The 23,848-nt window shown below is 47.2% G+C and overlaps 1 protein-coding gene across 1 annotated transcript; it reads right to left on the reverse strand.

The window, feature by feature from the left end:
• Positions 1–1,016: 1,016 nt before the first annotated feature.
• TMEM243 (transmembrane protein 243) lies at positions 1,017–22,198 on the reverse strand. Its single transcript, XM_079932207.1, has 5 exons — positions 21,719–22,198; positions 20,886–21,171; positions 3,570–3,620; positions 2,418–2,522; positions 1,017–1,156 (listed from the first exon to the last, which is right to left on the reverse strand). The coding sequence occupies exons 2-5, from the start codon at positions 20,961–20,963 to the stop codon at positions 1,034–1,036; spliced, it is 357 nt and encodes a 118-aa protein (XP_079788333.1). The 5' UTR covers positions 20,964–21,171; positions 21,719–22,198; the 3' UTR covers positions 1,017–1,033.
• Between the last annotated feature and the right edge of the window lie 1,650 nt (positions 22,199–23,848).

Here is a 23,848-nt window from a genome sequence, read left to right on the forward strand (position 1 = left end):
ACAAAGCTTATCTTCTAAGTAGTTTGAGACTTGGGGTGTGGTGGTTACTTTTGGTTTACCCATTGCTGGCAGTGGGAGCTGATTTAGGCTGGGCGAAGAGGAAAGCATTAAGAGATTAAGAAAATTCACTACAGGCTTCTTTGTTTTAATATGGATGAGAATAGGAAGACAAAATTCATGAGAAGCTAGTTTTCACCCCCTCAGAACCCACTGTCATCAGTTTACAGAGTTAGCACTTTGAAGTAAAACTAAATGGGAAAGGAAGTAAAGTTGCCTATCCTATGCCATGACCTTTTATTACATGTCTTGCTATGTAAGTTACCCAGGAAATAGTTGAGGAGAGGATCAGAGTTTGCCGTTCACTTAGTGCATTAACTGATGGGGGTTTGATATAACTTCTCCCTCTCAGGCAATTTAAAAAAACAAAATTTGCTTCTGTAATGAAAGGAAACAAATCAAGAGTCATTCCTATACCAGAGAGGGTTAAGCCAAAATTAGCCTCTAGGGCTTTAATGAATATGACCCCTATAGAAAAGTCAAAAAAAACTTGTATAAATTATTTTATTTATTATTGTAATTAGATTTACACAATCAAAGTTGTCTTTTCACCGTCCTGTGTTTTTTGTTAACGTGAAATTGTAGTTATAAGCAAAAGTTGGTTGCCTAGGGAACAATAATTGTATATTCAGTTTAACAGAAATAAAAGAGTATTTGTCTTAAAATGCAAGATTGTTTGTTGCATAGCCTTTCACCATGCAATTACATTATAAAAAATTTTAATTTCAAAAGTGAAAATGACTTGTGCTGTTTGAGCTTTAAGGGGGAATGTTTAAGTGCAACATCAGCTCCTTAAAGAAAAAGCAAAGGATCTAGGATATGTCTCCCCTGCAAGAGGGAATTTAGATTTACAATTAACATGAAAATCATGTATCAGACTTATGCAGGAGATTGTTCAGCATACCTTATCCAGTTCTTATTCAAGTCCAAATATATAGCTTTGAAGAGACCTGGTAAGTATTTCTCCTTGGCAGACTCACTTTCCCACATCATGGAAGTACAAATTCGCACATATACATAACATGATGATAGAAAATAAGATATAGTAAATTAGGTTTCTAAATTTCGGTTCTAAGTCTCCTTGTCGATACCAGTAGATCTAAAAGAAGAAGAATTAAATAAAAGTTTAAGTAATAGCACTGGGCTGAATATTAAAAATTTAAAATACAACTAATTCTTTTCCACTGTGACCAATTTTATCCATATATACTTTTTCCCCCTGAATTTTGAGACTAATGCAGCCAGAATTTTATTCTTATTCTTTATAATTCAAGTGGTACCAACTGAGTTTCCATATCCAAGACCATACTTTATTCTTGCATTCTCAGTTAACCTTGTTCAATGTTTAAACCAAGAGTCCACAGTCATTTGGCAGGTCATCCAAGAACAGATATTTTAAATATATTTGAGTAAAACGTACAGCTCTTTTAGGTACTGGAAGGGAGGACAACTTTTTAACTTATTCAAACTGCCAACAAAACTAGGGCTTTACACGTGCATATATTTGGTTTCAACTAGATCAATGTCAGTCACTTCTGGCTTTCGGCTGGGAGTGAGAGGAGAGCATTTTCCCAAGGCTCTCAAAGTGGGATGGGCCAATTCTTTCCTCAGGAATATAGCAGAATCAGTGAGTTTGAATCTGGGAAATGTCCTCTGGTTTAACTTTAACTCAGATAAGCCCATTATTATGATTTAAACCTTATGTGAGTCAGAACAATTATCTTTAAGAGTTTACTGCTTTAATTCTGCCTCTCCTCAAGGGAAATGAAAACAACAGCCAGCTAATGAAATGACCGAACACTTGGCAAATACCCAACTGGGAGTCCACCACCATCTTTATTTCTTTACCTAAAAGAACGGCTTCTTTGTAGTAAAATTGAACATTCTTGTGACAAAGGTACAACTGTAGCCTTAGGTTTCCAGAGATTTTGGTGTTAATTACTTTCATTTGGGGAGATAAAGCTCAAAGATTAAAACAAACTAGTTTTGTAATTATTAGAAACAGAGGAGTAATGGCATTTCCCAAAGCCTGTTGGGCTTTGTATGTAGTTCTTGAAGGAAGATGAATTAAATACATCACATCAAATCTTTGGCGACCTAAGTCTTTTTTTTGTTTGTTTGCTATCAAGGGAGCGGAGTTTCCTTTTAGGGTTACAAGGTTACAACTCTGGGATTTAGGAGATAAATAAACTCAGATTCAAAAAAAACCCACATTGAGAATTGTGACATGCTTTGGGGGAGAGGGGTGGCATATAATTAGAGACACCCTTTTATACAGATTGTCTACCAGAGCTGGGAGTTCTGCCCGAGGCACCTTCAGCCCTCAAGGATACTGAATTTAAATTCTCAATAGTACTCACAAGTATGCAGGCAGTAATACTACTCAAAGAGATGCAGACAGCAAAAAATATATTCAGCGGTTTTGGAGGTAGTTGAGGGAAAACAAAAGCACTGATCAGCGTTACCTGTATGAAGAGAAATTATGTCAGGCCTCAGGAGTAATTCCCAGACTTGGTTAGACTGGCATTTAGGCAATGTAATAGTATAAAATGCTTCACATTGTAAAATGATATCTACCACCACGTTTGCCTTCTGGAATGTTAATATTTAATAAAATATTAAAATACCTTCAATTGTGTTATTTCTTTTAGTACTTCTACTTAACCTTCCTAACCTTTTCCTCCTTTATGAGAGGAGACAAACCACCACAGAACAGTAAAACTAGCCAACCTCAAAATAACCTCTTTATCAGAGATTAGATAGCATTTAAACCTCATCCCCAGGATTAACGACTATACTGAAAAGTTCTAAACTTTTTGTTATTTTGAATACTCCAGCAAAAAAATATAACCAAAACTGTTTTTGCTTAACATGAAGAATTCTAAAAAATAGGTTTCTAATATCCTATAGTTCTGTTTCTACCTTAGATATAACATTTTACCCATTCTTTTTATTAAGAAGTCATGGAGACAAACTTCACTAAAACTTATATTTAATGAAAATGTGCCAAAGAAATGTCATTCTCAGACCGGGAAATGTAGCTTTGTTTTATTTTATTGTGATAGCACCAAGCTGTAGTACACAGGATGAAAAATTAAAATCTTTTGAAACCAAAGGATAATGAACATGCTTCAAGAACCAAATAAAAGTAAAGGCCTGAGCAGAAATGGGGAAGTTGGGTTATGTACAGAAGAGAGTTACTGGCAGCCACTGACATAGTACAGATTTACTAGGCAAACCCAGAAAACCAAGTTATTTGATTTGTGCTATTTCACCTTCAACCAGGGGGTGAGAGTGGAAATCAATTAGCTACTCCACTTACCAAGTGCAGTTTTGTTTAAGTGTCAACAAAATTGAAAGCATTACTTTAACTATGATTGGAATATTCCACTTGCTCATGTACTGGCCCCTTCTAATTTTTTTTTTTTTTTTTTTGGAGAGTTGATTGAACCACAATATTAAGGTTTTCAAAACTTTGGCTAAGAGCCTGGGTGAGACACAAAGATACTTACTAGAATCAACAAGGATGTTAAGCTGCCAACAACTAAATTGATGATTCGATCCTGAAAGAGAAAAGAGTTTTTGAGCCATATGATAAACCCATGGCACTTTAGAAAGATACAGTGCAAGGCATTATGGTGTTTTAGAATGGAGGAACCAGGATCCTGCCCCTCTGAGCTTCACACAAACAACGGCCAGAAGGGCAGAGTGTACTGAGCCACCAGAGTAGAGAACGTATTTGGGGAAGATGGACAACTAACTGGAGAAGTCTGGTTTTTATTTGGCTGCACCAGGTCTCTTAGTTGTGGCATACATGATCTTCGTTGCGACACGTGGGCTCTCTTTGTTGCAGCATGTGGGACTAGTTCCCTGACCGGAGATCGAACCTGGGGCTCCCTACACTGGGAGCGCGGAGTCTTAACCATGGACCACTAGGGAAGTCCCTGGAGAAGGTTTCTTGAAGGGACAGGACATTTTTACATTAGGGCCTTTTGAAGACTGGGAAGGCCTGGATGGGGAAGGGAGGCTTACAGATAATCCACAAGCTGCTGGAACAGTACTAGCAGAAGCAAAGGGACAGGAGCACAGGATGGCCAGCCGAGAGCCTTGGTGAAAACAGTAAGAAACCAGGCTTAGATGACGTCAAGTGCCATCGTGAGCTTGGACCTATTTGTGATACAGCTTAAGTGTCCTTGCTTAATGTAATCTAAAAGTAAACGCAACGTAGAATCATCTGAATGAGGAGCCTGGGGTTCTACCCTTCGAGATTTCTTGTTACTCCCATCCCTACCCCAACCAACTCCAAAGAATGGTTTGAAAAACTGATCTGATCCAATCCTGATTTTACAGGTTAAGGTAAATTTAGGTCCAGTGAGTGTTGTTAAATTATTTGCCTAAAATCATACAGCAAGTTAGAAGCAACTCTGAAATAGGATATCTAAATCAGGGTCACTGGCTAGATGGTTTCAGTTACAGGAACTGAAAAGTTAAAGTATTAGTAATATAAAAATAGTAGTAGTATATACTAATAATGTATAATGTGTATTAGGTTGATAGAACTTATTTACAGAGCTTACAGAATAAGGTGGTAAGGGTTTAACACCTGATGAGGAAACACTACCTTATGGCCAATGAGAATATCAGGTAATCTTAGTTCTGAAAAGTCAAAGCTGAAGTCTTTCAAGAATCAGTCTTAAAGACTGTTTTGGCAACGTCTGAGCAAAGAACAGCAGGATACAGAATATGAGCAGCCAGAAAACAAAAGCTCAGAGACGGGAAGGGCACAGGAACCTGCATTCCCAAGTTCTCTGCTTCTAAAGGTAAGAATCCAAAGAAGAGCCAGGCAGGCAAAGCTGGGAGGGAAGAGTGAAGCAAAGCCACGTGTATCTGGTGTCCCTGACCTCACCAGGGATAAACCACACTCCAGACCAAGGCCACTGCAATTCAAATGTTACACAGCACAAAGGAAGCTGAACTACTCCAGCCACACCCTTACTAAACTTGAGGTCTTATCACCACGTCAGCTAGATAAGACAACACAGCAGACACAAGAGTCTGAAACTAGGACCATGTGTTAGGCAAGAGACCCAGGGACAAATCACTGATCACTGTTAACTTATTCCCACACAAGATATGTGTATTTAACATAAAATGTGTTAACGGACAACCCATTTATGAGAAACCCATTGTTTCTGCCTTGTGAAAAAGTTTCAACTCAACTCTTCTGGTCTATTCTAAGAAGTCAAGAGTATTTGCTCCCATCTCCTTATGAGCTCCAGGTATTGGCAACAGTCTGTAAAGGTGTGCGCATACCTCACAAGAGCTCTTACCAATAGAAAGAGGCCAGTGAAGAGGTTCAGGTGAGAGGGAGCCAACATGAATCACTATTCTCCAAATGGTACAGCAAGTTTGCCAACCAGGATCGAAATGGGGAGGGGAGAGGGGTATAATGGTGAACAGATGGTGCCTACGCCAAAAGCTTTTGTATACCTTCTAAAAAATCCTGGGGTGAAATGATACTATGACTATTTTACAGGTGGCCACACAGGCTCCAGGAAATAGCTTGCCCCAAATCTCAGTACCAATAAGTGATGGAAACAGGATTCAATGCAACAGCAGATTCCATGTATACTTCTCAGGGAAACAGCAGCCTAGCATGCTAACTGCTGGTCTAGACAAAGAGATCACGTTGCAGAGAGCACCCCATTAGCAAAGTACTACAGTAAAGTGTTTATCTTTCAGGAATGAAGACTTCCTCGTAAGTGGTTGTTTTAGACTGTTGAACTTATCCATGGAAGGCTAACTGGTTTCAATCATTTATGAAAATACATCTAATCTTTAATGAATACTTTGCTGCTTGCCTTCTAGACAGTCCACTGTCTAGAATCCCAAATCATCTTCATGAATATCAGGTATTCTACTGTTAAGATACAGTCTCTCTGGGACTCCCAAGATGGGACAAACTATTTAGAAGACGGCAGAACTGTTTCTCACAGGGTCTCCTTTCTCCAAGCCAAGGCCTTAGCTTTAGGCCTCCTGCTGTTGAAGTAACCAGGAATCCAGACCAAAGAAATAGCAGAGTTAACTCTGGAAGGCCTCCTACTTCCTTCTAAACGCTTGCTACGCAGAGTGGTCTGTGGCCCAGCAGCACCGGCACCACATGAGAGCCTGTAAAAAATGCAGAACCTTGGGCCTTGCCCCAGATCTACTGAATCAGAATCTACATTTTAACAAGAGCCTCACATGATCTGTGTGCACATTTAAATTTGTGAAGCACTGCTCTAAAGTGTAGAGTCGAAGCTAAACCATTTTGAATACTGCTAAGTTCAAATCACAAAGTGGAGACCCCTCTCCAGGCCCAGAGCTGTTTCTTCAGGGCTTTAGCAGCTCCCCCTGCTTCCAGTCTCCAAAGGTAGAATAATAGAGAATAATTAAATCGCCCGTTGATTAGCATTTCAAAGGGCAGTGTTAGAGCTAATATGCTCCAAGTCAGAATCAGAGTTATCTCCATATCAGAAGCTAGTTTCTATTAACTCAGTTACTCTATGTCTCACAAAAACTAGCTGTCTCCTCCCGTTTTATTATTGCCCTATTTCCATCTAACAAAACCATTCTCCCTACCAGAGCTTTACACTTTGTACTGCTTATTCTCACTCCCTAAGGAAGTCCAGCAGGACCAGAATCAGCCTTAATGTTTTTTTGTTTTTTGTTTTTGCGGTACGCGGGCCTCTCACTGTTGTGGCCTCTCCCGTTGCGGAGCACAGGCTCCGGACGTGCAGGCTCAGCGGCCATGGCTCACGGGCCCAGCCGCTCCGCAGCATGTGGGATCTTCCCGGACTGGGGCACAAACCTGTGTCCCCCGCGTCGGCAGGCGGACTCTCAACCACTGCGCCACCAAGGAAGCCCCAGCCTTAATCTTCATCCGCAGAGATGACAGGACAGGGAATTCGCTGTCTTCCCACAGACATCGACTCAGCAACAGGCTGAGAAACAGTCTTACCTCACATACATGGATTTATGTATGTGAGCACTTGAACATACATACACAAACATATATAGCTTCGAGAGGGACTCAGCATACATTACCTCTTAAGGCATTTATTTATTCAGTTAAACATTATCTCAATTATCTCAGTAAAGCTGAAAAAAAATTATCTACTATATCCCAGATGCAAATACAACCGCAAATAAAACCATCTCTACCCTCCAGAAGTTCACACAACGCAGAGCGAAAGCGCGCACAAAGGACGTTACAAAAAAAGAAGCTGCGAGGGAAAGGGCTGGGATGCGATGCACAGGTGGAGAGAGCAGCCTGAGCCCAAGAGGCGCGTCTTTGTCTTCCTTTGAAATGGGGAAGGAGAAAACGATGGTTGTGCCTACAATGTGTCTGTACCTGGGATGAGAGAAGGTTAACTCTGTGAAGCAGTAAGGAATACGTTATCTCCATTTACCAATGAGTAACTGGGTTCAGTCAGACCAATTTGCCCAAGGTCATACAGCCAGATAATGGCTAAAGTCTCCTATTCAATGCTCTTTGCAAAAGTGAGCAGTTCAAAAGGTCTAAGAATCCTTAGACTAATACATATGGGCCCGGAAATGAGAGTTAAGAGACCAAGGTTCTCATCTCACTGACTAGCTAGGTGACTTCAAAAGGATCCCTGAACCCATCTGGATCTATCACATGAGAGGACTGGGCTGATATCTGGTCCTTTCCAGTTTTAACAATTTATGGCTCTGGATCATCAGCTTCAGGCGGCACCTGGGCCAGAGCAGACCTATTCCCCAGCAATCAAAAGGCACAGGAGCCCCCCGAGATTGCTTGGTCAGCCATTAACCAGCACCCTGATACAAAACAAATCTCCAAATTCATTTCAAATGCTCCGGTGGTTAATGGTGGTTCTGGGAACATCCCAAATACCCCAAAGCTGGCATCTGTCCTCAGCAACCAGGAAAAACCCCGGCTCTGGACAGCCTGGAACACTAACAGGTAAAAGCACGCTTCCATTTCCACAGTCATTTGTTTCGCCTGCTTCCAAAACGGACCTAAAGCTTGGGCTATCACAGCAAAACCCTAACCCACTCAAGCAACAGTAAAAAGAGCATGGCAGGGCTTCCCTGGTGGCGCAGTGGTTGACAGTCCGCCTGCCGATGCAGGGGACGTGGGTTCGTGCCCCGGTCCGGGAAGATCCCACATGCCGCAGAGCGGCTGGGCCCGTGAGCCATGGCCGCTGAGCCTGCGCGTCCGGAGCCTGTGCTCCACAACGGGAGAGGCCACAACAGTGAGAGAGGCTCGCGTACCGCAAAAAAAAAAAAAGAGCATGGCAAAATTCCTAAAGGGATCTGGGGACTAGAAAGAAGGAGTAAAAGGATTTACAAGGAAAAGTCTGAGTAAAGAAAACTTTTCTAAGTTCAAATGTTAGTACTAAGATTCCTGGCAGCCAAGAAGGAAGTACAATGGGTTTCAAAGCTCTCACTAATGACAGTAAGCGCACTGCATCATTAGAACAGGCAAACTTCTCCTGGATCTAAGAAGAGTTTGTTGCACGGGTCTAGGCAAATTCTGGGAGGCAGACAGTGCAGCTACTTCATACATAATTGCTTCTTATATTGACACGTAAAAATAGCTGAAGGCATAATGTCCCCAAAAGAGTGAGACGCGGGCTGAGAAGTGGGATGGCTGAAATGCCACACACCCAATTTAACTGCTCATCCTTCAGAGCGCAGCCCAGACATCGCCTCCACTGTAAACCCTTTCTGGACAGCTTCCTTGGGCACTGCTCAGGACGGGAGATGCCCCTGCCTCAGGGCTCCCGGGTCACGTGGCCCAGACTTTACACTTACGGAGTCACTGGCTGTCTCCTCCATTAGGACTGGAAGTTAATTAACCGTGGGGGAAGGCAGCCGGGAGGCTGGCACGCTGCCGGCCGGTGCTCTGAGAATGATGCTTAAGTAACAGAACCATAAATGGAAGTGACCGACGGCATTTTCCTTAGAGCGCCTCTTACCAGGAGAGGCTACTCACCACTCATCCGGGGCCTGACTTGTCAGAAATCTCAGCTTCTGGTCAGAAGACAGCTTGGCCTCACTGGTCCAGGACAGACACGCAACACCACCGCAGAAGCCACAGCCTGGCCCTGCAGCCCAAGAGTCCGAGCCCTCACGGTGCTTCCCGGGCCAATGGCCCCATGGTAATACCAGGAGTAAACCATGGGCACCTCCAGGTCGGGGTTTCCCGAACCTGAGGACAGAAGCCCAGCCACTCATTGCCACAGCAGCAAGCACTAGTTTCAGAGGCACGACAGCAACTGCCGCCCAGGAGCCGGTCCTTCCGCAGGGCTGCTCAGCACTCCCAGGGAGAAGCCATGCAAAACAGAAAGCTCCTTGCGGGAAAGGAAAACCCTGCATGGACAACACCACGAGAAAATTCCCTTACACGCCCTGGAGGGAGGAGGGGGGGTGGGGGAAGACTGAGAATTCCGGTTTTGTGTTACTTCCACCTTCCTCTGAGACTCCATCAAAGTCCTCAGACAACATCACAGGCAGCCCTACAGACCCCATCCCTCCCCAAGTGCACTCCGGGTCAATCTTCACCCTCCGCACCTTCGAGTTCTCCGTCAGCCACCCCACCACCCCCTGAAACCCGTTCCATCTGAGCAAAGTACTTCCTGGTCCACACACAAGAGTTCTCCCGTGCCCTGGACTTCCCCTGCTGCCTCTGCCTCTCAACTTTCTCCCCAACAGAGCCTGTGCCACCCACATACTCATCCCAGGGTCACTGGGCCAGGAAGGAGTCGGGATCGGGGGGGGGTGGGCAAGGCATTTCCTACTCCCCAGGCCAGAATGAGATGGCAGTTTCAATAATATCCTCTGCTATGGTCTGAAAGTTTGTATCCCTCCAAAACTGCTAGTTGAAATCCTAATGGCTAATGTTGACAACAGTAGGAGGTGGGGCCTTTGGGAGGTATGTAGGTCATGAGGGTGGAGCCCTCACAAGTGGGATTAGTGCCCTTATAAAAGAGGATCCAGAGAGCTCCCTACCCCTTCCACCAGGTGAGGACACAAACAGAAGTCTACAACCCAGAAGAAGGCCCTCATCCAACCATACTGGCATTCTGACTTGGGACTTCTAGAAGTGAAAGAAAGAAATGTTTGTTGTTTGTAAGTCACTCAGTCTGTGTGGTATTCTGTTACAGCAGTCCAGACAGACAAAAACATCCTCTATTTTTAAGATGTATGTCCCTGGCAGTCTCATGCCAACTTCTTCCCTTCCTCTTCTCAGCAAGCTCAATTATTTCAGCACCCGTTTGGCCAAATCCCTCTCCTCCAACCGTCTCCTCCACTGCCCCTGAGCCTGGTCTTCCTCGGCATCCACTGACTACATCATTCCCAATCTGTCACACCAAAGACCTAACCTGACCATGGAGTCGGCAGTTTCAGCAACGCCCAGAGCCTCTCTCGTGGATGTGTTCATCTGCTCTTGATGCTTTGAAAACCCAGTCCTGAGTCACTCCCAAACCCTCAGCCACTTCCAGGCTCTGGTGCTAAGTCTTGCTGTGAAGCCTTTCAACTATCCTACCTGTTAACTGCCAGTTTACTTGTCTGTCTCCTCCTCCACACTGTAAGGCCTGGGAGGCTGAGGGCCATGTCCTCCTTGTTCACTGCTGGGTTCTGGGCCACTGCCCATGACTGCAACCCAGCCCAATGCTGCACTCTCCAAGCTGTGTACCCCACAAGGCCTGCGCCCACCCAGAGGCAGGAGCACCTCTGTCTCACTCAGACAAAGCCAAGCCATGTGGCTGTGGGAGCTGCCACTACCCAGAGTGGAGAGACTTCTGAATCTACAAAGGTGCCACTGTACCAGTGGGTGGGGAGACACCAGACATTTCCTTCTGCCAACCCTCTAGATATTCCCAGCATATATAAGATATTCAAATATTAGCTGAAAAAACAAACTAACTGTGTTACTACAAATTCATGTATTCAGCTGGGCTTTCACTGTATTTTCATGGCCTTTTATTTTGAGTTGACTTTCGCAGTTGCTCTCCAGGAAGTGGTTTGAAGCTCCACCTCCACTCAGGTTCCCAGTCTCACTCTTGAAGCCTGTCCGTCAGCAGACATCTTTACAAAAAAAAAAAAAAAAAAAAAAAGATGCTGAGAAAAAGAAGAACTCCCCCCGCCCCCCATTTCCACTCCTTCCAGCCTGAAGAGGACCGGAGGGCAGCCTGTTCCTCTGCCAATCCTGCACCCATTCCCTGGCCTTATTAGTTATCTCTGTCCTCATATCTATGCTGAATCTCTCCATCATGGAGTCCATCTCTGGCCCCCAAATCTCAACCCCTCCAACATCAGAACAGCCTTCCCTCCATCCTGCTTCCCACCTTGATGTTTGGCATCTATTCTCCACCCTTTTTACATGCTTAGTGTAAGGAAGTTAGGAACGAAATAAAACAGGGTAAATGAAGAGTGACCAGAGTGGAGCTGGGGGCTATTTTTAAAAAGAAGGTCAAGGAATCCTCCTGTTTGAGCGGGGACCTTTTAAAGAAAAAGGAACGAGACATGCAAGGATCTAGGAGAAGTGTACTGCAAACAAGGCAGTGCAGCAAGTGCAAAGGCCCTGAGGCAGGAGTGAGCTCGGAAACTGGAAGACAAAGTAGGCTAGGATGACTGAAGCTAGTAAGGAAAAGAAAGGGAAGAGCAAGGATTTGTGTAGTGCCTTTCTATCCTCCTTGTAGTACATATATGCTCCATGAGAAAAGATGCCCTCTCCAGCATACGGCACATGTCCCAGGATGCAGTACACACACAATTAAGCATTGAATCAAAGCACACATACATGCACACTCAACAACCGACAGCCTCCAGAAGACAACTATACTTAGCACAGCACTCAAGGCTCCTCCCCCGGCCCAGGCTTTCCTCTGACCATCCCTCCCAAGTTCTAGAGTCTGCTTGCAATGGAACACTCACAGTTCCCTCCCCCTTCCCGGCACTTTCCTGCTCCCACCTCTTCAACACAGTTGGACCTCCTGCTTGGGATTCCCAGTCACCTCCTCCTGTCAAATCTTACTCCTGATTCTGGGTCTAAAAATCAAAAGCAGTCTGATCTGATGTCCCCAGTAGAATTATCCCCTTCCTCCACGCTCCCTGGCACTTTGCTCCTCCTTTCATTAAAGGGCTCGACCCCATGTTCATCTTCCTTGTGCACAAGATCTTCAGGTCCCTGAAGACAGTGATTATCTTCTCTTGTGAGGGAAAGAGAAGAAAGGCAATCCAATCAGCATGTAGTAAACATACAAGGAGGGGACTTCCCTGGTGGCGCAATGGTTAAGTATCCACCTGCCAATGCAGGGGACACGGGTTCGAGCCCTGCTCCGGGAAGATCCCACATGCCGCGAAGCAACTAGGCCCGTGAGCCACAACTACTGAGCCCGCAAGCCACAACTACTGAGCCCACATGCCACAACTACTGAAGCCCGCGCGCCTAGAGCCCGTGCTCCGCAACAAGAGAAGCCACCACAGTGAGAAGCCCATGCACCGCAATGAAGAGTAGCCCCCGCCTGCTGCAACTAGAGAAAGCCCGCGCGCAGCAACGGAGACCCAATGCAGCCGAAAGAGAAAGAAATTTATTAAAAAAAAAAAAAAAAAAGTGATTTTCCTTTTCTTCTTCCAAGTCCCAGGGGAAAACGTCTTGTCAGGAAAGCTCTGGAAATGGCCCAGTCAGCAGCCTAAGGGACAGCTGTCTTGGGACGGACACAGTGAGAGGACGTGACACATGGGAGGAGGTTTGGGCCCCTCGGAAGCAAGAAACCTCAGGCCTTGCCAGGGGGTCTCCTCAGTTCCCCCAGAGCTGCGTGGCCCTCAACAGGCAGGAGCTTCTCCCCAACACCGTGGCCGGAGGCAGCCCTGGAGACAGTGTCCCCAGGGTGAAGCAAGGAGACAGCTGACTCTGCGAATGGCGAGCCCGGGTCACGGGGCTGCTGTCCTGAGGCTTCGCAGAGAACCCTGGGAGTAGCGGCACGTGAGAAAAGCTTATGAGACTCACACACACCCATACTCGCCCACTCTCATGCTCTGAGCTCTCAAATGCACCAGGGCCTCCACGGCTGCCTGTAGCTCTGAACACCGACCTCTCCCTCGGGTCCCTCCAGAGAAGGTACATGTATGGACACTTTGAAACATTTCCCTTATTTCACAGATTCACGTTCTGAAAAATCTTGCAGTTGTGAATATTTCTGTCCTACCCATCCTGCCAGATTCTCCTCCCCACAGGAGGAGAACACTTGAAATATATTATTCACAGTTAGGCATACTTGAAATAGATTATTTTCATTGAAGCATCACTTAGGGAAATGAGATCACAGTAAAAATACAAAATAAACCTACTCCACATGTTTAAGGACCAAAATGATCCCTAGAGTCGGTAGCACAGGAAGTGCCGGATCTTTATGTGCTCCGACCTTCAGAACTGGGAGGCCCAGAGCAAGGGCTAGGACGTCAGGAGCCTGGCAGACCTGATTTACATCTATTCTCCCACCACATGCCTGCTTGTGGCCTTGGGGAAGTCACTTAACTCTGAAGCCGAAGTTTCCATATTTGTACAAATAAATCCATATTTGTACAACGGTCGAACACGCAGGGCTGCTGTTAGGAATCGGAGATAATACACGTAAAGCCCTAGAACAGAGTGCCATTTAGCGGAGTCAGTAAACGGCTGCTCACGTTAGTATTATTTCTACCTCATCTATTGGGGCATCTTACCAACAAGATTAGGTCCTCAGAGATGAGTGGGACCCAGACCCTCTCCCAGACCCTGGCCCCCATTTCTAGGGGCCACATTCCATCATCCCCATAGGGACACTCAAGTTTGTCAACCCACGTTGTCCTTATGGCAGTGCAGAAAATATGGTCATTATACCTACACATGAACTATGGACTGACCCCAAGAAAAAGAAATGGCTCAATTTAGTAGACCCAGTCTATTACCACAGAGCTGCAGAAACCTTGTCTACGGAGGGAAAAACTCAGCAGACCACCAGCTTCTGCGAGGCCAGGGCTCAGTTTAAGTTTTTTATACAGTACTGTGTTATGTTTATGGCCTCTTTGCTGAAGCTCAGCCAGGAGAGGAGAGAGTGACGCCCTTAACTGCACGAGAGCGTGAAGCACCCCTTCCTGTTTTGGTACCCAGCGCTCCAGGTTTTTGAACACGAGCCCCCGCCTTCTACTGATGGTTTAGAATGTCCCAAAAAAGCAGGTTACTTTTTAGTGGTGCTAGATGCTCACTTCACTTAAAATTTAATATAACTAAGAATATAACAAACAAGAAGCAGACTCACAGAGAACAAACTAGTGGTTACCAGTGGGGAGAGGGAAGCGGGGAGGGGCAAGATAAGGGCAGGGGATGAAGAGGCACAAACTTTTAGGTATAAAATAAGCTACAAAGATATATTGTACAATATGCGGAATATAGCAAATATTTTGTAATAACTATAAATGGACTGTAACCTTTAAAAATTGTAAATCTCTTTACTGTACACCTGTAACCTACAAAATATTGCACATCAAGTATACTTCAATTTAAAAAAAAACTTAATATATATAAAATCCAGAACTAGGTAAGGCACTATGCCGAGTGCTAGAAACGCTGGAGAAATAAGGCAACTGGCTCCTACCCTCAAGGAGCTTAGACTCTGGCCGGGGAGGCAAGATCTATACAAATCCCTCACAGCACAAGGAGTAAATACCAGGAGACGTCTCTGACCACCAGGGTCGTAGGAGGGAAGCACGGATGCAGACTGGGTCGTGAGGGAGGTTCGAAGGTGGGAAATTAGACTGGGCAGGATTCCGATATGTGGGGAAGAGAGGGTGCTACGGCAAGAAGAGCATTTGCCAAGAGCAGGGAGGCAGCTCAAGGCAAGGGATCCATGGAGAGGTGCCAGTCTGGACTGGGCATCCACAGAGCAACGGTGAAGACCAGGGATGTCAGCCTCCCTATTCGCCAGCATCCTCTGAAGAGCCTTCTCAAAATACGAACGCCTGAGTGCAACCCCCTGAGATCCCCAGTCCTCTGGTCTAGGGGTGGGGGAGGAAAAGACTTATTAGAGCAGGAAAGAAGAAAGTTCTGGCGTCTATCAGCCTGCACCGTTTCTCCAGCACGAGAAATGGCAACTAAAAGTGGTTTGGCCGCCTGGATGACAGGCAAGGGGACAACAGATCCGATCCCCTGGGCGACTAGCTCTGCTCTGAGGGAGACAGGTGTTGTGCTCAGAGAATCACCCAGAAGCTGTGTCAAGAGGCTGGAAGCCCGCACCCCTCGGAGGACAGCCTTTGGGGCCCTGGGCAGGCGGAGGGGCGGCAGGCAGACACAACAATCCTAACCACAGCTTTGTTCTTAATGAAGCAACAACCCTCCCCTCCAAACGGAAAAAGGCAAGAAGTAGCATTCTCATCTTACACTACTACTTGCAGAAGCCAAATGCTCCAATTCTGAATGGTCTGAATTCGACTACACGTCATCAAAAGACCTTGATTTTCACTGTTTTTGTTTATTTGCTTTTTTTTTGCAGGGAGAGGAGGAAAGGATCAGGAAAGTGCTTTAGAACATGGAACTTTCGCCTTTGGAACCAAACATCTGAGCCTTGGGACCCACTAACTTGCTCCCTACACGGAAGGTCCCCCTCTGTTATCTGACTCCAGTGTATGCGCCTTCCTCCAATGTCACTCACTTTTCTTACATCACATCCAAGTAGAAATAAAGGGGCAAGAACGGTCACCACCCTTCTCAGAGGATGAATCACTTATTATTAGTGAAAATCAATAGAAGAGGCTGGTCCAGGAACCGGCTTACACTACATTCCAAGGAATGAAGTACTCCCTCCTCGCCCATTCGCAGTAGCTGTTAGATACCAGTTTGCCCTCTTCCCCACAGAGAACCACCCTGCCTCTCCCCGCTAGGTTCACCAATCCACTGGCTGAAACTGATTTCGGATGATTCCGCAGCCAGCCAGCGAATCAAGAAATCAAGATCGACTCACAAGCCCTGAGGACAACTTAAAGCCTTTCCATTACCCAGACAGAAAGATGGCCCAAAGGAAATTTTAAAGGCAGGCTGGACAAGAGAGGGGGTAATACCTCCAGGTTAGAGTTCATACTAGGAAGGGAGGAGCAGGGGATAGGTTCCTAGAGTGACATTTCCCGAAGCGGGTTCTGTGGACACTCAGCTCAGGCCTGCTGAGGCTGAGGGGGGTGCAAGGTAAGAACGGAGTAAGGCACTGACTGTGCCAGTGACAAAAGGCCAGCCACCGAAACAGCACAGGAAGTGGTACTCGCCCTCCCTCTCCAGCCACGGTCTCAGTGAACATGAGCACATTTTAAAGGTTCTGAGAAGTCCCGCAACAAAGAAAAATGTTTCACGATCGTGACTATACAACCACCGTGACTGATAATTCACTCGCTTTAGAACTGCACTACCCAACACGGGAGTACCAGCTGTATGTGGTCACTGAGCACCTGAAGTAGCTAGTCCTAACTGAGATGGGCTGTAAGTGAAAATACACGCTGCATTTCAAAGGCTTAGTGCGAAAAAAAGGATGGAAAATTATCTCCACTTTTCATATTGAGTACATATTGAAATGATAGTATTTTAGATGTATGGAATTAAGCATATTATTAAAATTAACTGCATCTCTTTATACTTTGTAAATATATGGCTACTAGGACATTGAAAATCACATACATGGCTCATCTTATATTTCTACTGGGTCGCGCTCCTTCAGAAAGTGCTAAGCAACAGCACATGCTCAGAAACCTCAGATACACTGTATTATCGTGGCATTTGTGCCACATTTGTTTTCCCCCTGAAAGAGATGTGTTACATCCCAGAACTGGGGATGGAATAAAAACAGACGAAGAAAGCATCTGGACATTCTGACCAGGCTTGATGTGACAGCCCACCTAGCAATATGTGATTCCAAAGGTATCAAGGAACGACTATCCTTCCTCTCCTGGTCTATTATCCCTTAGATGTTTACGTAACAACAGAAAACTGTTTTGCTTTACCTTTCGCTCCAAGGCTGTATCTGTAAAGTTATTCCTAAACATCACGCTAAAGACTGAATAAATCTGGAGTTTGGTATCCTTCAGGGACTGCCCACGAGGGTGCTGCTCCAGGCCCACTGGGTTGTGTATCTCTATAGCAGATGCTAGTATCTTTCACTCACTCCATGACTTTGGGCAAACCACTTCACCTCCTTCCTGTGGAAGGGCCAAGTATGTGAACGTCCACAGGGCCTTCTGGACAGTGTGACCCAGACAGTGTAAGTCACCTCACCATTTACTATCCTAGTCAACTCGTGAAACATCACCAGAGGAGAACCAGTTGTGTGACTCAACACGTAGCCTGCTTTGTAGTGCAGCTCCCCTGCTTGTGAAACAGCAGTAACAACACCCACCTCACAGAAGAACTGGGTGATCAAACAAGGGAACGCTGAATGCAGAGCACGCTGCCCGGCACTGAGGAAACACAACTTCCCTCCAGACTCTGCTCCGTGCACTTCAGTCATCTTGGCCATAGAGGGAGAGGCTGGCCCTAAACCTCTCGTCCTTTCTAGGCTTAAAATTAACAGGCTATCTCTGGTCAGTTGTTAAAAGGCAAATAAGATTACTAAAAGCTCAGAAGACCTGTCAGAATAGGACAGGAAGTGGGCTTTCCCTTTCTGGATTCTCTTCCTCAGAGGCGAAAGCACGTTGGGAGCACACACATGCAGGGGCCAGTGAAGGGCTTCCCAGGGTCCCGGGAAAGCCTCCCTGCTCTGGCAGTGACTGCCCTCCAGTGGAATGGCTCCACTGTAACGTGTCCTATCCTTTCACTATTGAGGTCCCATCCCTGTGCGCTGCCCACTCAGGTCCTCAAAATCATTTGCTGTCATTGAAGACAGATGCCTCGGGCTTCCCTGGTGGCACAGTGGTTAAGAATCCGCCCGGCAATGCAGGGGACACGGGTTCAAGCCCTGGTCCGGGAAGACACCACATGCCGTGGAGCAACTAAGCCCGTGCGCCACAACTACTGAGCCTGCGCTCTAGAGCCCATGAGCTACAACTACTGAAGCCCGCGTGCCTAGAGCCCGTGATCCCCAACAAGAGTAGCCACCGCAGTGAGAAGCCCGCGCACCGCAACAAAGAGTAGCCCCACTCGCCGCAACTAGAGAACGCCCGTGCACAACAATGAAGACCCAACACGGCCAAAAATAAATAAATTAAAATAAATTAAAACAAAAAATAAAGACAGACGCCTCTCCTTCCTCGGATACAGCATCTCAATTTATACAAACCATGATGCTTCTTCCTATCTTCAGACCAGAAGTCTCTCTGCTTTCTCCATTCTGTACAATTTCTGTATGTCCAATCATTCTGTCAGCCCCACAGAGGAAACTCAAGGAAGCAATTCTGAGAGATCTGGAAATATATATTATTCTTATTTTTTTTCCCTCTGAGTAGCTGATTCTACTGTTATGACGCCTAAAATTGCCTAAGTAATGCTAGAGGTGTATGCTCTTGGATTAAATAAATCTGCAATAAACAGAGATACATTTGGAATAGTCAATTTCTTGGATGGGTTTCAAATAGATCATAGGCAACAGGGAAACTTACAGTCATTGACTATTTAGGCCCAAGTGAGTCAGAAACATCAATATTTCTAAGTGTCTCTATAAATCAACAAGTCCCTTATGGAGTCATCTACCTCAGTATTCAGGGATCAAAGGAGGTCAGAGGTCTGCATCACCCAGAACCCCAACCTGTGCACCAAGGTATGTAGAGGAGACACTGAACTTCTTGGCTCTCAGGACAGTTGGGCAGCCAGATGCCCTGGGTCCGACCCCTTCAAGCAGCTAGCTGCCTCCATTCTCCAGGCCCCAAATCCTCTCCTAATCAAACCCCAATTTAGGGGCATCCATATCTGAAAGCCGAAGGCTACCAGACACTCTGAATGTAGAATCCATCCTCTAAGATCTTCCCCAAGCTTCCCAAAGTGACCACTTTCTCCCTGGTACCCCAACATGCCCCCTCTACCCCCTCTCATAGCACAGATCCAACTGCATCACGTTTGTTCACATATTTCCCCCATCTACCTGGGTTCCTCAGACGCCCCAGGGCCTATCACATAATGCTCAATAATGTTAGCTGACGGGAACTCCCTGGAGGTCCAGTGGTTAGGACTTGGCACTTTCACTGCTGAGGGACTGGGTTCAATCCCTGGTGGGGAACTAAGATCCCACAAGCCGTGCGGCCAAAAAAACTTAAATTAAATTTTTAAAAAATAATAAAATGTCAGGGACTTCTCTGGTGCTGCAGTGGTTAAGAATCTGCCTGCCAATGCAGGGGACATGGGTTCGATCCCTGGTCCAGGAAGATCCCACATGTCGCGGAGCAACGGAGCCCGTGAGCCACAACTACTGAGCCTGCGCTCTAGAGCCCGCGAGCCACAACCACTGAGCCCGCGTGCTGCAACTACTGAAGTCTGCGTGCCTAGAGCCCAAGCTCTGCAACAAGAGAAGCCACCGCAAGGAGAAGCCCGGGCACCACAATGAAGCCCGGGCACCACAATGCCCCCGCTCGTCGCAACTAGAGAAAGCCCACGCGCAGCAATGAAGACCCAGCGCAGCCAAAAATAAATAAAATAAAATAAATTCTAAAAAGTAAGTAAATAAAAAATGTTAGCAGAAACAGGAATATCTACTGGACCAGAGCCGTGCTTCTCAAAAGCAGGTGTCTGTGGGCTGGGAATATGCAAAGTCACAGGATAAACAAGGAGCAACTTCTTAGACATAAAGCTTAAAACATTTTCTTATAAAGTCCCTTTGAGAAGAGAAAGCAAAATCCACATGGAGTTAAAAAAAAGAAATAAAGTAGTATTCTCCTGGCAGGCTGGCAGCTTCCAAATTCAGGGTCATGCCCCAGGCTGTCGGGTGTACAAGTTCCCTGTCCTTTCTGCTAAAGAGGTCCCTGACTAAGCTGAGAAACCCAAGAAGCTCTGGACTCCATATGTGCCCTACTTTCTGAGAGGCTGAAAGTACTTTGTCAGGGGTCAAAGATCACCAATGCCACTTTCTAGGTAAAAAAAAAACCAAACAAAACAGGCTAATCTTGCCCAAACGACTCAGAAAGTTAATGCTGGGGACAGGAAAAGAGCTCTCTTCAATTACTGGCCCAGGACATCACATGAATAAGCTTGTAAGAAGACATTATACTTTTTAAAAGCCTAAAATAATGTACTACTAGCTTGTTTGGGCCTGAGACACTTTGATCACTTCCTGGAATGGAGTCGCATCAAAGAAACCCTCATTTCACGCCTCTCCTCTTTTTCTCTGCTCGGCTGCCTCAGCAGTAAACTCTCAAGGGCTCTAGATAAACACGAAACAGAAGCACCTCTCTTGGGCTCTTACGGAAGCCTCAGGTGCACACCTGAAGCCTCTTGAAGGTCAGCACTCCAGCTGGACCAGCGGATGTGCAAACACCATGACCACCTGGCCTTGGGGAAGAGGGCTTCCGCACTCCCGTTTCGGACCTCCCGCAGCCCAGAACTTTCTGAACTTTTCTCCACTACCAGCCTTCAAGGCTCTTGGCCAGCCCTGTCCCAAAGAGGAAGCCGAGGGGCAGCGCAAGTACCTTGAGAGGAATGAAGCGGGGTTGAAGGCACTTTCTTGCTACAAGGGCCTTCAGGGGCCGCAGAAGGACCCAGCAGGGCTCCGGGTCGGGAGGGAGCGGGGAAGGGGAGGGTGCGGACAGACACACAAACACAAGCACCCAGGCCCCGAGTCCCGGGCCGCACTCACCTTGGCCGACGTCTCTCCGAACAGAGGTCTGTTGTCGAGTCCACTGGTGCCGTAGGTCCTGGTGGAAAAGTCCTCCATTTTAGGGTTTCTTCACTGTCCCGAAGCCACTCAAAGCCGAGCCAGCATTGCCTCCCGAAGTCCCGGGTCTACGACTCGCGGCGCCGCCGGTCACCGAGCGCTCATAGCCGAAGCCCAAGGGGGCCGGAGTCCCGGCGGCGGGGGTGGACGCTCAGACCCACGGGACGAGGCCGCTCCGCCCGAGCCCCGCTCCCCTCATCTTGAACAGCTGCCGCAGGAAGTGAATAGAATCAAACACAGCGTGGCCGCCCCGCCCGGCGGCTCCCGCTTCCCCAAATCTCAGCGCCCGGGCCGCAGGGCTCGCGCTGCAGCTCACGGAGCAAATCGGCTTCCCCGGAGCTCCCCGCTTCCCCGCCCTCGCCACTCCTCTCTGTGACACGGTCATTTCTCGTGCTTTCTAAATGTTCTGGTGATCCCTTCACTATCGGGGCGGGGGGGGGGGGCGAAGTTTTCCTGGAAGAAGGCAGTACCAGCCCTCTGCACCGCTCCACCCCTCTCGCCCCAGTGGCCAGCGGCAAGAAGTGAAGCCGCCGGAGCAGAGCCGAGCGCTCCGCGCGCCCCTCCCACAGCGCTCTGGGATCAGGTCGCGGCGGCGCCGAGCGATTCGGATCCCCGCTCAGGTGTTGCCTGTACGCGAGGGCCGGCGCGCCTCCCGCAACTCCCCTGGAGCTGTCGGGGCAGTAGGAGGGGATCCCGCCTCGGCCCGGCACGGGCCGACCACCCTCCCGGAAGCGCCCCGCGCCCGCAGGCCAAACCTCGGCGTCCCCAGCCGCCCGCTCGCTGGGGAGTCCTGGTCGCACTAGGGAGCACGGGTCCCGGTCCACGCCGACGCCGGGAGGCGGAGCAGAGACTCCGGGGGCGTCGCGGAGCGAAAGACTTTCCGGGCTGGCAGAGAGCGGGCGCGCCGGCCGGGCAGTGCGCGCCGGGTCCCCGGGCCGCTCCCCGGTCGGGACCCGCTGCCACCGTCGCAAACCGACTCGGCCCGCCCAGGCCACGTCACGGCCGAGGCCGCCAATCCCGCGTGCCGAGGCGCCGCATTGGCTGCGGGGCTTTATTCCTAGAGGTGCCAGTTTATTCCCCGCTGGGCGGCCGATCTCCTGCGCTCCTTGTTTCTCTGCCTCTTAGTAATTAGCGCCTGCGCGACCCACGTGGGCTGAGCACATTTCGGAAGATAGCCTTGCAGTGGGCTGAAACTTATTAAAAACAACCAACCTGCTTTAACCACCCCAGTCTTTGCACCACTAGCACGGAAAGGGGGTCGTTGATAAATATGGTGTAGGGTTGTTTGTATGTTTGTCCTGTGTTAGGGAACCTATGTCCTGGACAGTGACGGTCGGGAGGTAATACGTGCTTAGGTATGTCTTGGACTTGTCCACTCATCCTGCTGCTGCTGCTGCTGATTAAGCATATATATGCAGCCACAGAGAACCAACCCGTCGTTATGTCAGCCTCTTCGGGTTTGAGAACGTGGAGAACCGGAGGTGGACAGGCCCCCTAGGCAACATAGCGTCACTCTACATTTGGGATCATTTATAAGTATTAGGAAACGAATGCAACCACGCTAGGTACTCTGGACACTACGGCTCCTACACTGAAGAAAGCTGTGACTACATTTGTTTGCAAGGAGAGCCCGTGTTGCAACATTGTAGCCCTGTGACACTTAGAATCCAAGCAAAGATTCCACGTGGTCCCTCTAGAGTTTGGGACAAAGGATTAGGACAAGGGACAGACTAAGAGCCACAGAGCTATAGATGTGAAATTTGCAACACTGAGTAGAACTGGGCATGGTGCCTATCTGATCTACCAGTATTTTATAAATCATCTTCTCTTTGTTCAGGACTTTTTGTTCTAAGAGGAATGCTACACAATCTTGCACCCAGTTCTATTAGAAGTTAGACCCAATAAAGAATTTTAAGTCACTCACATGCTACCACATTCATTCAACAAATACTTCTGAGAACCTGCTCTGTACCAGGCAACCACCAGACAGGGTAATACAGTAATCAAGAGACAGTCAAGATCATATTGTTGAGGCTGGAGTGCAGATAGAGACACGTGATTACAGTGTAGAGAAAGGAGGAGGTACAGTGGAGTGACTAATAGCACAAGCTTTGAGGTTGATCATATCTGCCCTCAAACCCTGATGCCACCATCTACAAGCAATGTGATCTTGGGAAAGTTACCTAACATCTAAACTCTCTTGAGCTCCTTCCTATGTAAAAAGTGAAGATAATAAAAAATGGAACTAGAATATCTAACTTCAACCGTTTGTTTTTTTTTAATAATCTAATAGAGAATATTTCAGACACCTGGCAAGTAAGTATCCAAATGGTAGTTGTCATCAATGGTGACGAGTGCTGTGATCTGGACACTAGGGGTGCTATGGAGATATATGGGAGGGCACCCACCAGATTCAGGTGGCAGGGAAAGCTTCCTGGAGAAGCCTTCTAAATCAAGACCCCCAGAGAAAAGCATTTGTTAGCCAAGGTGAGGAGGAGAGTCGAGAAGACAGGCCAGAGAGGCTAGATATTCATGTAGGGTGTATTTGAGAAGGAAGGTTGAGTCAGGAAGTGACCGTCTCGCTCAAGAGCTGCTTATTCTCTTGTCTCATTAATTTCCTGTGCCTCTGTTCCATTGCTTTTCCTAAAAACCAGTTTCCTCATGACTACTACTCACCCCACACTATAACATACCAGTGGCTTTAGTTTGTTTTTGGTGCTAAACTCGGGGAAAATGGACCTTATCACTCCAGTGCCCACCAGTGCTTAGTGGGCGTAGTCTCTATCTTTGAGTTCAGATTCTCACAAGAAATTTCAATTGACTGAGTCCAGGTGATGGACTGATTTCAAGTTGCATGAGGTCTTCCACCCCGAACAGCCAACAGG

The sequence above is a fragment of the Stenella coeruleoalba genome (assembly GCF_951394435.1).
Source record: "Stenella coeruleoalba genome assembly, chromosome: 9".
Lineage (NCBI taxonomy): Eukaryota > Metazoa > Chordata > Mammalia > Artiodactyla > Delphinidae > Stenella > Stenella coeruleoalba.